Source organism: Marmota monax, unplaced genomic scaffold (genome assembly GCF_021218885.2).
Source record: "Marmota monax isolate L192 unplaced genomic scaffold, Marmota_monax_Labrador192_F-V1.1 WCK01_AAM20220418_F8-fsc00040, whole genome shotgun sequence".
Lineage (NCBI taxonomy): Eukaryota > Metazoa > Chordata > Mammalia > Rodentia > Sciuridae > Marmota > Marmota monax.
Genome location: NW_026692782.1, coordinates 13,157,518 through 13,178,742, shown reverse-complemented (window position 1 = coordinate 13,178,742; position 21,225 = coordinate 13,157,518). Strand labels below are relative to the sequence as shown.

Here is a 21,225-nt window from a genome sequence, read left to right as displayed (position 1 = left end):
GTTCCAAGAAATTAGAAGCCTGCCTGCCCCAGGCCCTGGAGAAACTCCTGCCTTGGGCAATGTCCCTTGCAGTTGTCTGGATTCCTAGACAACAGGGATACTTGTATAGTTATAATATTTTAAAATTAAAACTAGAGCCCTTATAGCCCTTATTTGAAATATGAACATCTTTTAGTTGCTCATGGACGGAACAAATGTGGAACTTTATTAGTGAGCTAGCGCACAGCCAAACCCTGAGGGTTGATGCACTACTTCTATCAGGGTTAGTAAGATGGGGGAAAAGACCCCATTCAGAAACATGGCTGCCTTGTGAATAGGGTGAGATCGGGAGGTCCCCTGATGGCAGCATCTCAGTCGTGAAGCAGGACAGGATGTAACTGGTGCTTTGGCTCCAGAAACAATACCCCCAAATTCAGACCCTGGTTTCTTCACTGACCAGCTCTTGACATGGAGCAAGCCAGCTACTCACTTTCTCAGCATTGTCACAGTGCCACATCTTAAGTGAGTCACAATGAGTCACAGCCACATGAGAAACTTGAAATATTTCAGCCATACAGAGAGGGATGGGGACACAGAGCCTAAGTTGGTGAGGGATGGCAGGAGCACTGAGAGGGAAATTAGCAAGGTCTACTAAGCCATGCCAGCTCCTTGTCAGGAAGACCGGCCTGACAGATCCCCACCAGTGACCATACCCCAAACAGATTTACAGCATGCCACGTGTTCTATGATACTTTTTCTTCTTAGCAATGATAAACAAACTAGAACCTTTTAGAAAGGGCTTGGTAGTACCTCAGGGGTCCCACAATCGCAGTCCTCTCCCACTTCTATCAAATGGTTCCCACAGATGGGGGTAGATATAATATCTGCAGGAAATGGGGTATTAAAGAGGCAATTTGGTGATTTCTCTTCAAGGAACTTGTAGTAGTTGACACGGCTGCAGGAACTGAAGTCCGTGGGTATATAGAAGCTGTGAAGGTAGAAAAAGAGAAAATGGAATACAATCATGCTTAGCATATGGGGTGCCAAGTCTGATATTGGGTACGATTATATCTACAACCCTCCCCTAAAGATCAAATCCAATCCTCTGATCAATTGCTAAATCATGAAGTCATTTGCATGCCTGAATTAACCCACCATAGTGGACATAAACACCCCAGCTTAGTAAGAACATATGGCCACATCTCAAAGCTTAGCGCTGGCCATTTTCAATAAAAACATGTCTGCCTTACCCAGATAGTCTCATTTAGCCTTAGATCATTCAGTGTTGCAAAAATCCTAAAGGTAGCAAAATCTTATTTATGTACATGTCTAAGGATTCACTTTCTTTCAAATAAATTTCAACTAACAATCTCTTCATCCCACAAATAAAGATGAGGCTTAAAAATACATTAATATCTATGGCACCTATCAAACTACATAACTGGCATGCAGTCACGCCCTATTTTGTGAAGGGGCATGGGGAAATAACCCTGGCTTGAGTGAGCTGGGGGATGAAAAAAGAGGACATGAATGCCTAAAAGAGTCTGAGACAGCTTAAAAGATGAGACTGGCTGAAGTGTTGCCCAAGGCCAGACAGGAATATGTCATCTCGTCACAGACTATCTTCATTGTCCAGAGTGAGAAGCTTCTTGTTTAACTAGACTTTTCTTTAGGAACCTTTTCCATACCACCAACCATTCTGAATTCATGGGAATTTTGATAAATGCTAATAACTTTCTGCAGCTACATTTGTGCACATCAGGATAAAATGATGAGATGCCCCAAGAGCAGAAAGATAATTTACTGAAACTACATTTTAGTTGACAAAAACATCATTTATAGATGAAGGGTAAGGTAGTTTGGCACAGATATACCCATGAGTACTGCAGTTATTAAATTCAAAAATCTGAATACATTGCTGAAGACCTAAAGGGTAGGGCAGCTCAGCCAGGGTCAAACTCAGGAACAAACGGCTCGCCCCCAGAGGCTCACCTTACTCTTTGCTCCATCACGCACACTGTGGAGGGGCACTTGCATTCATAGGAGTCATGAATCATCCCAAGGTTGTGGCCCATTTCATGGGCCATTGTCCCCGCAACTCTATGAAGATTGCTACTGTGGTCCTAAGGATAAGAATGGGGGAATGGAATCTCATTTCCAAAAGGAATTATAAATTGAAGGATGTGTTTCTCATTAAAACTCTTCCTGTTGTCTAGTGGAACAAAGAGATTCATTCCAGCTTCTCTCTCTCTTACACACACCCCCAACACATACACACACAAATCTCTTTGATACTAAGTGCCCATCACTACATATAACTGGGCCAATCTCTCTTCCAATTTTATGGCAAGCTCTTTCAGGGCAGACAATGTGTATTTTACTTCTTTTCATCCCATGAAACCCATCACAAACCCAGATTCATAGATAGTCACTCAAAGTATTTTGTCCCATTTCCACCTGGGATGTAGAGAGCTGGGATATTGTTATTCTTCCACCAACCAGGCAAAGCACATAAACAACTAGTCCTCCCCTTAAACCCACCAGTAAGTTGGGGTTACAGGAACCCAATGAGTCTGAAAATATATTTAAAATGAAAGCAAGATAAAGTCTTTCTCAGACAAACAAACTGAAAGAACTCACTGGATTAAAGAAACTTTTATTTTCAAGATCCCCTGGAAGGAAAAATATATATATAATATTGGATAAAAAGTCGATTGTTTACAAGAAAACTAAAGAGTGCTGGGAATGTGATGGGATGGCAGTAAACATAAAGCCAACTCTTCTTAATTCAAGTTGCAATGACAAACGACTCTTTATAGCAATGCTAGCAGCAATACATGTGAATCATGGCTGACTTAAATACGGCAGCAATAGTGCAGTGGATGGGAGGGAGAATTAAAGGTATTCTCTTAAAAGTTCTGAAACTACATACGAAGCAGTGTAACATTATCAGCCTTCTCTCTCTCTCTCTCTCTCTCTCTCTCTCTCTCTCTCTCTCACACACACACACACACACGCACAAATCCCTTTGGTACTAAATGCCCATCACTACATATAACCATCTTTCTTCCAATTCTATTCTGAATGCCAGAGAATCAAGGCATTGAAAACATATTACAAATCATTCTATGTGACTAACTTTACTATGATAACACAGAACAAGAAAAAAAGAAGAAGAAATATATACACAAATTATAAAATGGTAAACTGAAAAACATAGATGTATGATAAGTCTCAGGCAAACATTAAAACAAATAAACTTGTCAACAAAAAGCTTAAGATGGAGATAAATAAAATTATTATTGAAAATACTCAATCTTAAAGATGGCAATAAAAATTGAAATAAACCAAAGACTAGGTGGAATAGAAAACAGCTAGCAAGATGAAAGATTCTAACCCAAGAATATATATATATATATATATATATATATATATATATATATATATATATATATATATTCTCAATATGCTAAACAAAGCATTTTCATGTTAGTTAAAAGACAAAATTCAATTACATACTGTCCACTAGAAACCTTTCCTAAGTATAAAGAAAAATGTAGGCTAAATATACAAGTAAGGAAAAGGATTTGTCATGCAAACTTGAGCTGCCCAATAGTAGTTACACTGATATCAGGCAAAGTCAATGCCAGAACAAGAAATATTTTAGGGATGTATATTTTAGGATGATGACATGATGATGTGAGGTCAATTCTTTAAGAAAACATGAAAACTATACTTATGTATATACCTAATAAAGCTTTATAATTCATGAAACAAAAAACTTAAAAAGTTTAAAGAAGACATAGAAAAATCTGTAATTATTCTTAGGTACTTTAATACCCTCTCTCTTCATTAGGATATTAAGAATTAACTTGTCATTATTGACAAATATAGAGCACTCTATGCAGCAACAGCAGAATAACAAGTTTATAGAGAGCATTGGCTAAGAACAAACCTCAAAAAATTGAAAACATTGAAATTCTGCAAAGTGTGTTTTAGTCCATTAAAAAATCAACTGTGGGTCAGGCATGGTGGTGCACCCCTATAATCCCAGCAGCTTGGGAGCCTGAGGCAGGAGGATCACAAGTTCAAAGTCAGCCTCAGCAACTTAATAAGGTCCTAAGCAACACAGTGAGACACAGTTTCAAAATTAAAAGGGGCTGGGGATGTGGCTCAGTGGCTAAGCACCTCTGAATTAAATCCTTGGAACCAAAAAAAACAATCATTAGTGGAAATTATTATAGCTCTTTTGTAATATGAGTCAAAGAAGAGCCTCCCTCCAAAATAAAAAATATTTTGTAGGCAATTAAAGCAGTAGAGAGTGAGGGACTTATTGCATTAAAGAGCAAACTAAATGCAGGGAAATCAGAAGGAAGGGAATGTCTGTCCAAGGCAACAGAAATCAACGAAGTCAACAGCAGCAAAATCATAGCATCAATGAAACCAAAAGTTGCTCATTTGAGTGATAAAATCCTACCCAGACTGGCCACAAAAAACAGACAACACGATGTTAATATCATAAATAAGAGAGGGACATTACTTTTAAATTCTATGTCGAAAAGACAATAAGGGATATTATGAATAATTCTTTGCCAACTGAAAAAAAAAATGAACAGCTTTCCTTAAAGACAAAACTACCAAGGCTTGCTCAAGTAAAGAAAGACTGAATAGTCTTAAGAGTCTTTTGAAGACAGTCAATTTCTAGTCAAAACTGTCTTAGCCACATAATCTTACTGTTGAATAGTATCAACATTTTGAAAGGAATGATCGCAGCTCTAATTTGAAATTCCAGAGAATCTAGGCGTTGAGAACATATTCCAAATCATTCTATGTGACTAACTTTACCATGATAACACAGAACAAGAAGAAAGAAGAAATATATACACAAATTATAAGAAGAAAACTGCACATCACCATCCCTCATGAATATGGCTGCAACAACCCTGAGGATAGATCAGCATTTTGAATCAAAGTTAAAGATTATGACAAGTTGATTTATCATGGAATTCAAGGTTGGCTCGCCATTTACAATTCACCTGAAGTTATTTACCACGTGAGTCTAAGGGAGACTAATGATAGTGATTTCCCTCATAGTTTCAGAGGGAAGAGGCATTTGGCAAATGCAAATCGTAGGACCATGAGCTCATCTTGAAACACACCTGAATGATGCCAACAGAATGATATGGAGAGCAGGTTGAGGACATGAAGGCAAGGCCCACCATGGCTCCAGACAACTCTGTTGAGCTACAAGGAAGGAATTGATGGACATGAAAATTACAATCCTAAGTGATATTTTCTATAGACAGTTCATCTAGAACTTTAAATAGCTAGCAGAAAAATTCATAATGTGAACTATTTTTCCTTCAGCTTTTAAAATTGCATGAGGTGTTTTTTCTCTAGTGTCTTTCATATCACCTGAAATCCAAGCACTAGAATGTAATCACCTTTAATATTTTATATGCAAGTTCTTATTCTTATACTTTTCATTTTGAAATTTATCCTTTGTCCATCTTTCTTTTGATCCCCCAAAAATGTTTTTCTCTATATATCTGATTTTGGTATTGCATTGCCACAAAACTTTGTCTTAGTTTACATTTTTCTCATATATTTTTAGAACCAGTTACTTTAGTTTTCCTTTGGCACTGCTTTAGCTATTTATGCTATTGAAATATCAGTCCCACTAAAAAGAGGTTTGGACCAATCACACTTATTTACAAGGATGAGCCATTTGATCTTTAGTAATTTAAATTTGGGGGCGGTTCTTTTAATTTTTCCAATTCATTAGTAAAGATAACATGCTTATTCTTTTGTTTATATTCTTTTGCAGTCTGTACAGGCTCTGGTCTTTGTCTATCCCTAGAAAATTTTCAAATATCAATCCCCCTAGATTATGCATTTACACGAAAAATGGATGGAACCTCTATTTTTCCACAAAACATCAAGAATGGAGAGTACTGATTCTGTCACGCAAAATAACTTTAACTCTTCCTTCACTGTTCCTTCCCTGAAGGTTTTATCCCATATTCAATCTGATTTCAGATATTTTTCATTTTGAAAATATATCTTGTGGTATATGTATTTTAAAGACTTTGGACATTTATATTCTCTTTTAAATTTATATTGTAGTTAATTATGACTAATTCTACATTTGTCTGGCTTCAATTCCACCACAACTACACTTTAAAAAATAACTCCTTCCCTAGTTCTGGAGTTATTTCTTTTTTGGTTTCTTTCCTCCGTGTGGAATATATTTGGCCTCTCATATCCTTACCTGGTTACACTTAGGTACAGGTGTCTTTTATTAATGTGTCTGGCAAATTATAAAGCTTTCCATTTATAAATGGAAGGGTAGATAGATTCTTCATTCTGTCTTTAATCAGTGCTTGTATCTTATTTATTCTCTCTTCAAGAAATCTCTCTCAACATTGGATTGCCATTTCTTTACCCACATTGATCATTTTGTCAATGATTTTCTATCATTCTACTCTATTACTCTACATGGGAATATACTCTACATGGGAATTTTGCTCTGTAATGGGTCTGATAAGAGTCCAAGTCCCTTTTATTTACTATCCTCAAGAACTTGGAGATCACTAATCCTTTCTACAAAGAGTGGGCTCTGTCCCTAGGCTTGTCCTTGAGTCTAGAGCTCACCTGTCTAGATTAAAGAAGTGTCAGCTATTCTCCAAATACGACTGTCCACTGAGCCAGCCACGCAGGGCTCACAGTCTGGGCACTGCCTTTCCCTGAATCTGGGTTGGTTCTACCATATATTCTTGATCAAGAGAACACACCAGCAGTGATACTTGTGTGATTTTTGAGGCTGGGCCATAAGAAGCCTTGATGGTTCCTCCTGAGCTTCTTGGAGTGCCCACTGTGGGGGAAGCTAGTCACCTTGGTAGAGGTGAGCTATCCTGAGATGGTCATACTGGAGGAAGTCTAAGTTAGTCACATGAACCAACCCAGGCATCCAACACATAAGTTAAGAAGGCTTATTTTAAGCTCAGGAGTTTTGTTTTGTTATGCAGTAACAATTGACCAGCACAGAAAGCTTAATTGATTCCGACAGGATGTAGTCCACTAATTTCACATGACATTCACTGTTTTCTTAGGTAGTGGGCTCTCCAGTAATGTCAAGTCAATCATTGCTGCTTCCTTTTGTCTGATTCCACTAAAAACTCTTTAGTTATCCAACAACATTTTCTTGATTTCTTTAAAAGGATATGCTCAGGTCTTATGCAATTTATAGCCATTAGATTTATAATCTCTATTGTTTTTAGCTGATCATTTCAGCAGGATACTGGAAGTGTGGAGGTAGAATAAAACACTCAATTTTCCTTTGATTCTATAAGTTCTTTGAAGTAAAGACTAAAGCTAATCAGTTCTTTTAAAACATTGAGTCTAAATCCTTTTTGTTATCTAAACTGGTTCTTTGCTTTTATAAACCCAATAAAAACTAACTTATGGATTATTGCCAAATTTTTGACCTCTTTTTTTTTAAAAAAATGCTTGAATCAAAAATAAAATATATTCAATACTGAATACAATGATTGATTTTTAAAATTTTAATTACCATTGTGTCAACCCCTCCTCTTATCTCTACCCTGAGATGCCCCTTGCTTTGTGAGGCTGTGAAAAGCTTTAACGTTAAATACCACATGGAGTGCAAAGAGGAAAATCCATACATACGTGATCAACTGCGCAACATCATGGTGCTTTCTGCTGAGCAGGCTTCTCCCCCTCCATTTAGAAAAGTTTTCCAAGGTGGAGGAAGCATTTGGGGTTATCACTATCTTATCCTCGTCCGTCCAGATTTCTATCCCAACTAATGCCACATAAGCATTGAGTTTTTTATAAAGCTGAGCAAAGACAATAAATGGCAAAGCAATGAATTATCATCAGATATTATCTTATTTTGATACCTCCAAGGAACTTTATTTTGTAAAACATTCATAACAGCACTGTAAAAACCTTTTTCCAAACATATTAGTGAAACACAAATTACCATGTCTTTTTGCAAATGCAAAAATTACCATTCAAAAAGAAATACAGATGACCTTAGTTATTTGGAGTCTATAGACTCCTTTTTGTAGAGCAAAGGCTCTGCGGACACAAACTTTTTTGCTGTGACCAAAAGAAATGCGACAATGTTATGTTAACAGCTTATCACTATGGCTTCACTTAAGTATATTTATTCCTATGTTTTTCAATATTCTTATAGTGATAATATTTAACAGTTGGCCACATTGGATCAACCCTGGTTTGAGCATTAATGAAGCAACATATTACAAAAAAAAGTCCTACATCCATGATAAGTGATTGCTGTGGTCTGAATGTTTGTGCCCCTCTTTGCCACCCCCAGATTCACACATGGAAGTCTTGTTTTCCAAAGTGACTGCAGGGCCTGTGGGATGTAAGTAGGCTGTGAAAGTGGCTGCCTCTAGATTGGGCTTAGGGTCCTTGCAAAATGAGCCTCAGGGAGCTGTCTTGCTTCTCCTACCAGCTGTGGACATAGCAAGAAAGCACCATCTATGAGCCTGAAAGTAGGCCTTGCCAGTTACCAATGCTGCAGGCACCTCAATTTTGAACTTCCCAGACTGCAGAAGTGTGAGAAATTAGCTTATGAGCTACCCAGTCTGTGGCATTTTGTGATACTAGCTTGAACAGACTATGACAGTCATCCTGAACTTCTTAGGCCTGGACTAAATCAAATCATCCACAATGTAGATGAGATAAACTACAGAAGTCATGAGTTAAGTTTCCCAGACAATATGCTTACTCTAAATATAAAGCCTAATTTGTTACTATAGTTTCTAAACATTCTCAGTGACAGAACTTCTCATGGCAACATCTGCTGGGAGATTGGAACAAAGTTTTGTTTTGTTTTCTTCATAAAGTTATTTGGAAAGCCAAAAAACCATCAAAGAATTCAGTTATTAAAAGAGAAGCCAAAAAATAATTTCAACCAAATTATAATCCTTCCGGAATCTATATATTTGAAGATAGAACTCCACCTAGACTTTGTCTCTGAACTTGGATCTTATAAAGTCTACCTATCAGCATTTCCACTTAGACATATTAAAGGTATCCCTTTGTTTCTGAATCAGGATCCCAGTCTTTCCCCTATTCAAGAATTCAGCTCTCTCATCAAATTCACTGTCTTTTCCCCCAGCCACCGTCACCTGTTGCCCAGAATTGTGTCATGATCCCCCTGCTGGCCTTCTTGCTTCTGCCTTGACATCCCTTCAGTTTATTTTCAGTCATTCAATCTTTCAACCATGTACATCTGAGACACCGCACCTCAGCCCTGGCTCTCAGTGCTGGCCTCACTCATGAAGAGTCATGCAAAGTCCCTTCTGAGGCCACAGGGTGCTCAGGGCCTAGTCACCCGATCAGGGAGACATGTCCTCTCACCTGCCCCACAGTACCGCATCCCAGCCGCAATGGCCTTCCTGCCCTCCCTCAAACCTGACAGGCCAGCTTCTGCCCCCAGGGCCTTTCCTCTGCCTAGCACACTCTCCCTGGGGCCCCACTGCTCCAGGTCCCTGCTTGAATGCCCCCTTATCAGAGAGGGCTCCTTTACCGCCTCTACCCCCCGTGATGGACCCTCCCTCTCTCCCTATTTGCACTCTGTTTCACTTTTCTTTTTGGCACCTGTCTCCATCCAACATCCTAGTTCCTTATTCATATTTGTCCCCCTGATAAGAAGGTGAGATCCTTGAATGAAGGGACTTTTGTCCATTCTGTTCTCCACTCTATTTCTGCAACAGAGAGGAGTACCCGGCACAAGTTAGGTACTCCATACTGTGGCTGGCTCTTGGGGTTCATTCAGAAGAGTTGGGGTGATTCTTGCCATGAGAAGATAAGGCCTGACCTCGGTTACTGAATCCATGCTCACCTCTGTCTGTCTTTAGAGCATTTGCAGGACACCACCCTCATTTCAAACTGAGGATGCCAACCAACTACTTATTCAACTAACAAGAAACAAATAGCATTTAACTAACAGGGAGGTACAATGATTTTTAAGATTTGGAAACTGGATGATATGATTATGTCTAAAGAATATTATTCAGTTGTTTAACTGAAGAAGATTCTAAAATGACAGACCTTTAAGTTGTCTACTTAAATCCTATCTATTGTTTTCTCTGTGACCTTGCAGGAGTTACTGTGCTTCTGAGGATATAATCCCTCGGCTATATGTTAAGTTTTAGTAATGTTTTATTTAGGTTGTTTTAAGGAGTAAATGAGATAATGTGTAGAAAAGGTGCTATTGTGCCAGAGACGAGTCTATTTTTGTTTTTGCTTTTCTTGTTTTCCCTATACCACCTTTGCATTGGGATTTGATTTTCTTAATGGATTTCAGGCTAACAAAAAGTACGTACCCTTTTTACCCTCCTTAAAAAAAAAAAAAAAAACAGGCTTCATGAACCTAACAGTGTGGTACATAGATGAGAAACGTCTCTAACATGTGATACTGACCTGACGTTCAACTAAGTATCAAAAGTCACAGTCATGACTCAGAAGCCAGTCAGCAACTGCAGTCTCGGGTCTTGATCTTCTTTCTCAGATCTTTGTGCATCCATAGAAAATCCCAATGATACCTGCTAGGACAATGTTTAAAAATCCATTTAATAAAATATATCCTACCATGTTGATGTGATTGGCCATCTCAAATACCCTCTTCCTTATTTCATCCAGATCTTCATTGTACTTCTTAAACTAAAAACAATCAAGACAGAAATAGGCATTACTAAAAGTTAATATAATTGGAAGGTAAGAAAGGTAGCTGTATACATTCTTTGTCAGTAACACTTAATGTTAGGAATGAATTGATTCCTTATTTCTCTAAGCTCTTGGGAATTTCCAAAATGTATTTCCAGTTAATTTTTTCATGGTTTCCTGAGGGGTACAGAGTCAGCTGGGCAGAGGGATAGCTCATTCGTTAAAAAAAAAAATGTGAGCAGTAAATTAATTCAATGCAAGAGAAGCTAACACTGTAACTTGCTCATATTTTGTTAACTCAGACTTTTGTTTTTGATATTAAACACATGGACACTTGTTTAGAAAACCTACTACATGAAAATGCATTCTTCTAAAAGAAGATAAGTAGTGACTATCACCGATCATTTGCCTTTTACTGAAGACCCCATTCAAGCGAGTGTTACTGCTCGCTGAGGCACAGGCATTCAAATTTATAAATGTTAACTACTTCACAGAAGATGTGACAGAGAATTTAACTGGAAACTAAGTCTGAAGCTTGTCAGACAGCAGGAAAGGGCCATTATAGGGCCAATAACTTAATTTATGCATATAGCATCACTGATGTTTCTGAAAGGAGAAACCATATAGATCACCATGATTACAGATACCAAATTTTGGAGGCTCAGAGTAATTTGTAGCTATAACTAATATTTATGATTTGTCAAAACTGATCCTGAAATTTACTCTGTCACATAACAAATAAATTAATGTAAAGGAGGATTTTAAAAGGTATGTTCATCTAATATGATTACCTCACCATTATCCAGGACCACATAATATTCTATGTATTTCTTACGTTCCTGAAGCTTCCGGTCATTCAACTTCTGAAATATAAGGACAATTACTTTTTCTGAAAGTTTTTCTTTTACTTGACAAGTGTTATTTTTACAAGAAGTTGGGTGATCACTGGGAACAAAGAGAAACAATATTACCATTTTATCTATATCTATCTATCTATATATATATATATATATATATATATACAGAGAGAAGGTTCAGAATGTTCAAGACAGAATGGACATCTGTAATATTCTAGTATGATCCTTTCATTTTACCAAATACTTTAAATGATTACATAACTAATTTTAAGTGGGCTGGAACTAGTCTTTGGGTATTTTGAACAGTAAATTTTCCCTACTATCTTGTCATAAAATAGACAAACTTTGACTCCAACATCTTTGCTGGGTTTTGTGGTTGTTGTTGTTTTTCTCCTGACCCTTTACTCCTATCTTGGTTAATACCAGTTGCCAAATGCCATTGTCAATGGTTCAATGCCCAGAGCCACCATAGCATATACCCTGCTCTCTTTTCGTCTCTTCATGTAGAGATGAATCTCTTTCCTTTCTAAGGAAAACACAAAACTTTTTATAGTGGATTGTGACATTGAAAAGTGACTGATACAGTAATAAATTATAAACAATAAAACATCAAAGTCTATTAGCTTGTTTTCTGAAAGGCCTTATCTTTTAATAGGTGATTAAGTTTCCATTACCAAGAACAAATTACTCAAGGTAGATTTTTTGGTATTATGTAATGAGATTTGTACTTATCTCCCACTCTCCACAGGAACCAAATATTTAGTAGCACTTAGTAAGCACTGACAGTGTTCCGGGAACTAGGAATACAACAGGGAAATAGACTTGTTCTTCTGCTCAGGGAACTCACAAGAGACACACACACACGGATCAGATGATCATTAGCATTGTGGGCTAGACTAAGTGGCTGATATGATGTTGAGTGATTAGATACTTATTTCAAAATAGATGGTTAGAAAAAGCTCCTTTAAAGAGCTGGCCTATAAGAAAACATATTAATAAAATGAGAACCAGGGAAAGAAAGATAAAAAGGAAGATCATTCCAGCAATGAAAAAATATTAGTGAAAAGACTCTAAGGTAAATTTGATTGGTAGGTTTAAAACACAGAAAAATAAGTTAATGCTTTTCAGAACACAATGGAGAAAGATCATCAATAGGTGGGGAGTGCAGAGTAGGAGTTGGGAGAGGGAAACAGGGCCCTAATCATACAAGGATCCGGAACCCATGGTCAGTGGTTTGATTTTTACACTGAATCAATGGGAAGTCAATGAGCTTTAACTAGATAAGGAATGCAATGTGATTTACAATAAGAAATTCATCTGGCCTAGTGTTTGGAGAGTGGATTCTGTTGAGGCAGGAGTGGGAGCAGAAGGTCAGCCTCTGTTGCCATGGTGATTGTTTGATGATGGGGGGAGGGCCGTGGGAAAAGGCAGGAGAGTAAAGATCTGGAATGTATGGGGAAGCACTTGCTGACAGATACAGGCTGAGGAAAGAGAAATCCTCTCCAGATATGGCCTTGATTGGTGATGAGTGGAGGCAGGAAGAGTTGAGACAGGAAGAGGGCGAGAGACTTAAGTTTTGTTTGGGGCTTAAAAATCAGTAGTTCTGCTTTACCATATTAAGTTTGTGATACTCATTATTTAAATGGCTATATCAGGTAGGTGGTTAATTATAACAATCTGCTGGTTAGGGAAGAGGCCAAAACTGGAACCGCAGCTACTACCAATGAGCACAAAGTCTTATTTTAAGAAGGCTTAGGACAGAAGGAGGTGACCCAGGAAGAACATGAGATGAAGCAAAGAAAGGCAGCTGGAACTGAGGTCCTCTAATATTTAGAGGTCAGTCAAAGAAGGGGGTAACAGGGAGGAACTCAGAAGGAGGAGCACTGGCGAGGTGGGAGGAGAGCCAGAGAGAGAATTGGGTCAAGAAGCAAAACCAGCCCTGCATGGTTTCCAAGCTGGTGAGACAGGAGGACAAGAAGCCTGTCAAGGACCACAAAGGTGACATTCACAGTGACGTGCAGCCAGGACTGGTTCTTCTGTCTTCTTAGATAGTTCTGGTATGACATAAACCCACAGCAGAGTGAGCTCACTGGGAATTTTAACTCATAACCTATTTGCCCAGTGCTGACTCTGAGAACATTAAGAAGAGATAATTAGATGTAAAGGAGATCCTGAAGGAAATGTAAGCAATAAATGACAAAGATATTTTAACACCCGCTTCACAACTTAAAACACAAAACTGTGTTGATTTCTTCTCTGTGACTACAAGCTCAACTCCAGAGAGGAAAGAAGATGCTGTGTTCCTGCAGGCAGAGCCTGCATCTATTTTGCTCCATTCTCTATTCCTAGCACCCGAGGAAGTAATACAGGAATGAAGAAGAGTTGCATGCATTCGTGAAGGGAGCGGGCTGTCATCTCAAAACATTAAATATTGCTCTTGACACTTTTCTGCAGCTCTAGAGAATACTGTGACTGGCCTGCTCCTAGAGGCAGGTATTACATTTTACTATTTTCTAACCCTTGAATTTTGTTGATAATGAGAATGGATCCATAAGTACTTGTTAAATGAACCATGAATGCCCAACAATGTTTTATGATTAGTGTTTCTATAATCTACTAATTTCAACAAAGACTAAAATTTTAAGTCATTTGTGCTGCTAAGACTGGAACCTAGGACACAATGCATTATAGAGTCACAATAAAAATGCAGAATTGTGCGTACAACCAGTCTGGTGCTGTGCAGGCTCACATTCTGCTGCAATCCAGGTGGCCATGACACATCATCCGCGCCACAGGTACCATTAACCTTGTCTTCCTCAGCGTCGTACTTGAAGAGTGCATGCTCCTGTTCATCCTGATTTGTGTGGCCTAAAGGTTCAATGAAGTACCTTTGGTCCCCCTGGCTGAAGTAGCCCCTGCACAGCATGAGAATTCAAGATAGTTAATAAGATATTCTTGCACTGGGAAGTAAGGCTGTAGAAACTCCAGAAAGGGACCTCACAAAATTGTTAGTCAATTCCAAAGCAGTTTAATCTCATGTCTATAAAATATAATGAAACTTACAGTTGAAGAAGTTTCTAAATATTGCCTAAACTTATTTTCTCCATATGGAAATAAGACCTATTAGGGAGTAGGGATTACTATGATGTCATATAGCCAACCATGTCAGTTCTGGCATTAAGAGGGACATTTCCTGACTCATCCAGTGTTCTTCTGAAGATGTCAATGTCTTATAGATAAAGCATTAAAATCCTAGGTCTGTCACTTATTATCTATGATACCATGAAAAGATTATGTAAATTCATTCAGCTTCAATTTCTTCATCTATAATATGCAAATATAATACTGACCCAATAGGATAATACTAAAAATCAAAAGAGAAGAAACATGAACAACACATGGTCAATATTATCAATTTCTTCTCAATTCCTGTAGTGAAGGGGCCTGAGCTAAGATCCCTTCAAATAATATTTAATGAGTGCCCATTATTTATTAGGCATTGGTCACTGTATTTTCCTTCTTGGAATTTGTATTCAACTGAGAAAAATGGATGTGTATCAAATGACCACTGTGTGTGTGTGTGTGTGTGTGTGTGAGAGAGAGAGAGAGAGAGAGAGAGAGAGAGAGAGAGAGAGATAAATGAGTAAAATATATAATTATAACTGATACTAGTATGACAAAAAGGTACAAGAGCACATAATAAGGAGACTGGATTAAGTGTACCTAGAACTGGAAGATATCAAGAGTGGATGTTGGCAGATGACATCTCATGTCTTTTGCAATGGTTTGGATAAAGGAGCACAGTAGCTGGGTGGTCTAGAATGTTGCAGCTGAGATATAGTGAATAGCAGGAAATATTTAAAAGATGTAATTAATCAGGGTCGACAAGTAAGAAGTCTAAAGGCATTTGGGATTCTGGATTGGGCAATTGGTAATTTGATTATACCATTGACTGAGATAAAGAACTCAGGGAAAATATCAGATTTGTGAGATAATCATTAGTTCTGTTTAAGGCATATTGAGATTGAGATTCTTTAAGATTTCCAACTGGAGATATGGAAGAGGAAATTAGATAATCAAGTCTAAGCGTCAGAAGAGATGTCTTACTGTAGACAGAGGTATGGGGAGCTATTATCAGACAGAAAGAAAGGAATGGATGTTGGAGTCCTGTGTGCAACCAGCTGGAGGGAATTCAGAGTGGGTAGAGAGGGTGGAGAGATTCTGACTCTAAAACTGAGTCTCAAAACCCACATTTTAAAAACAAATAAGCAAGCAAACTCTGAAAGCAATTCAGATGTGAAATTTACAAAGCACTATAAAAAGAAACGGTATTTCCTTCATGTTTCAAAATTTTAGAGCCCTCAAGATTCACACCCAACTCTGGCATAATCAATTGCACTTGAGCACCTTCAGATTTGTTACACACACACACACACACACACACACACTATAACCACAGGTTCACCCAAAACATTCACAGAGTCTTACTTTAGACCCCTACATGTGCTGATGCTCGCATCAGAATCTGGCTCATTAAGGATGTGTCCTTGATAGTAACAGTCATCCTAGAGGAAAGGAAAAGGGGTTTTGTAAAGGAAAGTAGTCACAGGTTTTGCATTCCCTGATAAATCTGAATTTGAAATCTTGAAATAGGACCTATAATGCTTTCAAACTACTACTTCTGAACAACAGCTACTTTAATGATATTAAAAAGTAATGAAATAAAACCTTTTTATGTATTAAAATCCTTAAAGAATACATAAATACTGATAAAGTATTGATTTCATATTGGTGACAAATTGGAGATATTTAAGGTAAGAAATGTGATGGTTTGATTGATGTTGCTGAATTAGGAATGCTCTTTAGAAGAAAAATAATATGTATATCTCATAAATTTATATATATATATATATATATATATATATATATATATATATATAAAATAAATTTAAAATCTGAGACCCCCAAATAGTAGATATTTATTCTTCCCTTTAATGGCAAATGTGCCATTAAATCATTAATGTATTATATTTTTATTAAATGTCTTCTAAAATGCCCCTGTTCCCCCAAATGATGCATTTTTCAGGTTATATTTTTATTTATTAATTTATTCAGAGTTTCACCACATTTAAATGAATTCTCACAATATTCTACCATCTTTCCTTGTGGGTGTCCCATGAAGGACCTCTTGGTCTGGGGACAGATGAGAGACTGGCCCATGTGTTACTGCTTGCAATGAAAAAGGGAACTCCAAAAGGGAGGCACTGTCCCAGGCTGTCAGCTGCTCCGTCTGAACAAAGTGGGGCTCTGGAAGGGCGTCAAGAGCGGAATTCTGCAGCTGCCCTGGAGGAAGCAGCAGCCATGAGCTCCCCTAACACAGGGAGCGACAGGAATGCTGGGGAACACACCAGGACACGAGGGTGTTTAACTCCACACTGTTGAAATAACCCCAAAGAAAACTCTAGAGAAAATAACCTACTCCTGCCACCTCCCTTCAAAGCTGGAAAAGATGATCCGAGTTGTCATGGTTTTGTGCTTGGTAAATGGAAAAACAATGGAAAATCATTTAAGTAGCTACTACTACAGAAAAGAAGGTACCACGGCTGTGGGCTCAGTCCCACTTCCTGGCAGGGACACTGTATTTAGGTGTGTGGGTTACATTCTTACTAAGAACGAATTGAGGAAACTCTGACTTACCATGATTTGAGGGCTAGAAGTGATCTCTTTCCCTGTGGAATTATAATGTGTTTCTGTGTAGCCTGGTGCAATGAGATTCCTGGAGAAAAAGAAAATAAAAAATAGAGGGGTTACTCCTTCTGATTGTGCAGTCAAGCACTCAAATTCAAGTTTTCTCTGGTTGCACAGGAAAGTGTTAAATTCTTGGGTCCTCCCCTGAGTGAGAAAAGCCCAAGCATGAAAGAGCTGTTTAAATTGGAATGAATGGGAGGGACAAGGACATTCTTGAGTGATGTGGAATAGTACCTGCTTCTTTATGGGACTTCACCTGCTTTGAGGAGAGACTTTAGGAAGAAGCAGAACTGAGGTCAAACTTGATAAAAATGAATGACATGAGCAATGCATTGCTTCTATATATACAGTACTATTTTTATATATGATATATATAGAGAGAGGAAGTATAATTGACAAATAAAAATTGAAGCTATTTAAGGTATGCTATATGATGGTTTGATACACATTGTGAAATGATTAGCACAATCAAGCTTATCAGCATCTGTTACCTCACATAGTTACCATTTAAGTGTGCACATGCACATATGGGTGGTGAGAATATTGAAGATCTACTCTCTTAGGAAATTCCAAGTATAAAACACATCATCATCAAATATAGTCACTATGCATGCATATTAGATATCCAGAATTTATTCATATTACAATTGAAACCTTGAAACCTTTGACCCACATCTTCCTGCCCCCCTCAACCCTCCTAACCATCATTGTACTCATAGTTTCTAGGAGTTGAGCTCATTTAGATTTCAAAGTTAGTGAGATTATGTTGTACATATCTATCTTTCTGTGCTTGGCTTATTTCACTATGCACAATATCACTCATGCTATTGCAAAAACCTTTCCTTGAGGTTAAATAATAGACCACTGCATATGTATGTGTACATATACCACAACTTGTTTATCCATTCATTTATCAACGGAGACTTAGGTTGATCCCATATCATATCTTTACTCTGAATTATTGTGAATAATGAACCTTTTTTTAAAGAGAGGCATCTCTCTAGCAGGCACTGTGTTAGAATGTAATGTGCATAATTTAATTTAGTTCTTTGAATAATCCTGTGAGATACATATCACTCTTCTTATTTTTAGATGAGAATAAAGAGTTTAAAATGTAAAGAACTGTAGCTAGGGAACCTGAATCCAAAGTTGGTGCAATTCCATGATACCACATAGTTGCCAGACTTGAGTTGATTGCGATTTTTTTTTTTTTGCAAAAGTAATAGTCTATTGTCGTGGGCGGGGGGCGGGGGAGAAATTCTGCTGTCTTATACAGAGTGATCTGGGGATTGAAAGACATTGAAAGCACAGATTTAGGAGAAATTACTCTTGAAATAGTCTAGCTGCAGGATGAGCAAGATCTGGGGAACAGCAGAGGCAGCGAAATTTGAGAAGAAAAGTTGAATTCAAATGGACCAAATGAAGAGAATGGGGACAAAAGAACAACATGATGCACAAGAATCATGGGCAGGGAGTGGACAGTCGGTGGGAAGAACACCAATTCTGGAGTGAGGTCAGTCCAGTTCTGGTCTTGACTCTGACTTTTTATTTGGCCCTGGAGTTGAATTTCTATATCTTCTCTTCTGAGTTTCAAAAGATTTTGAAATATAGTCCTTTAACGCTAGGATGCTAGATTGTACTAACATAGAGGGATTTTTTTTTTTGTTATAGCTTAGTACATTGGAACATTTTCCTCTGCTGTTTCATAAAATAGATAAAATATGTTTCTTCACACCTCATTCATTGTTTTTTATTTATAAAAATATCAAAATACTAGAAATTTCTATTATAATAGAATTATATTATAATAATAGAATTATTATAATAATAGAATTTCTATTATTTTAGCAGAAAGAAATATTCACTGAACTTCTTGAGACAGTTAAGAGGAAAAAATGATTTGTCAAGGTTTGTGAGAGCCACAAGAAGGAACAGACTCAAACAACACTTTTCCTTACCTAATTGCTATTGGTGAGGACATCAGATATAAACGTACTTACTTGTTCTTTTTCAAATAAAGCACTGCAATTTTTCCATTAACTGTCATTTCATACTTTACTTCAGTTTCGAATGTTTCCTACAAAAAATACAAAAACATTTACTAGTAATTAATAAGTGTATATGAACATTTATTTGGCCATTTCTGTTTAAATATTAGCATGCAATATTTTTCTTTTATTTAGCAGTAGACTGCGTGATACCAAATGTCTACCTCTTTTACTTTAATAGCTCAAGCCATTATGGCTACTACATGGATAAATTATCTGACATCTTTGTATCCAAACTTTGAAAGATTAAATTGATGTGCTTTGCAAAGATATATTTGAATCAACAAATATTTATATGACAAATATTTATCTTAGGACAGGGGTTAGAAGATGAAGGTAAGGGGAGTCAGGAACATGTAAAAAAATGCCTTTATTTGATCAACTGGGACAGCTTCAAACAAAAAAGAATATTGCACTGTGTTCACACAGACATGCATGCACAAAACACATGTGAGCACACACAAAAGGGCACACACACACTACTGTTGCACATATAAAATCAATATGTGCTTAAAAATCAAGAGCTAAATTGTGTAACACTGCCCATGACTATAGCATAAATTCAGGAAAGGGATCAGCTTCATAAAGAATGCAAGGTGGGCCTCTCTTCAAACATGAACATTTCAAGTAGCAAGAAATCCATAAGAAAAGGCACAGAGGTAGAAATAAGTACATTGTTAAGGAAAGAAAAAAAAAAAACAATTTCAGGGTGACTAACAAGCATGTCATGTTAAGGAGCAGAAGGGGGGAAAAAGATGTCTTATTACTGGGACGTGAAGCCACAAAAAGCCTTGAAAATTAGTCATAAAAAGTGTGATATAATGGGTTCCATAGGCAGTGTCAGCCTAATCTTGAACATGGAGTTAATGTTTCATTCATTAAATCTCAAAACATCCATGCAATACACATGCCATCATTATCATCTTTAAGACAAAGATTTCAGGTTTCTGGGTATCTGAGCTTACAAGGGGGAGAACTCACCAAGCTAAGATGTGAACACAAGCTAGTCCTCTGAATTTAGATCCTGTACACTACCATGATGGATCAGAAAAACATAAGGCCTATGTAGCAACTCACCCTAATAGTGAACTTCACAAGTCATAGAGATCTACACTGAACATCTGCTGCATTCATTAATCATCTCCGTCTACTCAATAGCTCCTAAAATTAATATTGATCATCTAGCATGTACCTGTAATGAGACTGTGATTTTGTATCAAGATAAAAATTTCCAAATAAAAACATTTATTCTTACAGTGATGAAGAAATCTCTTGATAGCTGTGAGAGAAAACTATTTATATCCAAAATTTTTTCTAAAATATTGAGGGAGAAATGGTATCTGACAATTTCAAGAGACTGCATGAAAGCATTTGAAGAAAGCCATGTTGAAGAAGAATCCAACACACATGGATTCCACCAAACTTAGTGGAAATAATTTTTATAGACACCTATTATTGCAAGTAGGGTCTGTTTTGAGGTCTGCTCTCCTAAATTGCTTTGAAAGAACTACTGTGAGGAGCCCTGTCTAGTAGGGGCACATGTTCTCCCAGGGACTTGCATTTTAGAATACTTGTGTAAGTTGTCAGCTCCCAGTGAAGAACACTTCAGAGTGCAGGTAATTATTGAGTGTATCAAGGCTTTCTTTAGCTTTCTTCGTACAACAAATAAAAGTTTGTTGAGTGAATGTTTACGGAAAACGTGTTGTTTCATTTGTAAGCATTATCCAAATTTCAGTGCTGCCTGTTTAGAAAAGGTATAATTTTCAAATTAAAATACAAATACCCATTCACTTGCAGTATTCTCCTGTTTTAACAGCCATGGTTTTATGTGTTTAGATGGATAGAGAGAAGGAAACATAATAGATAAAATA

At 37.3% G+C, this 21,225-nt stretch overlaps 1 protein-coding gene across 1 annotated transcript in view; it reads right to left on the bottom strand.

Annotated features, from left to right (window-relative positions):
• The window catches only part of Adam28 (ADAM metallopeptidase domain 28), an 80,633-nt gene that overhangs the window by 17,297 nt on the left and 42,111 nt on the right, over window positions 1–21,225 (bottom strand). The window contains exons 4-13 of the mRNA XM_058580429.1: window positions 19,307–19,383; window positions 17,256–17,334; window positions 16,047–16,123; window positions 14,281–14,473; window positions 11,493–11,564; window positions 10,627–10,698; window positions 7,669–7,838; window positions 5,139–5,223; window positions 1,972–2,102; window positions 790–967 (exon numbers count right to left, since the gene is read on the bottom strand). Of these exons, the coding sequence (XP_058436412.1) occupies window positions 790–967; window positions 1,972–2,102; window positions 5,139–5,223; window positions 7,669–7,838; window positions 10,627–10,698; window positions 11,493–11,564; window positions 14,281–14,473; window positions 16,047–16,123; window positions 17,256–17,334; window positions 19,307–19,383 (1,134 nt within the window). The remainder of the gene's footprint in view (window positions 1–789; window positions 968–1,971; window positions 2,103–5,138; window positions 5,224–7,668; window positions 7,839–10,626; window positions 10,699–11,492; window positions 11,565–14,280; window positions 14,474–16,046; window positions 16,124–17,255; window positions 17,335–19,306; window positions 19,384–21,225) is intronic.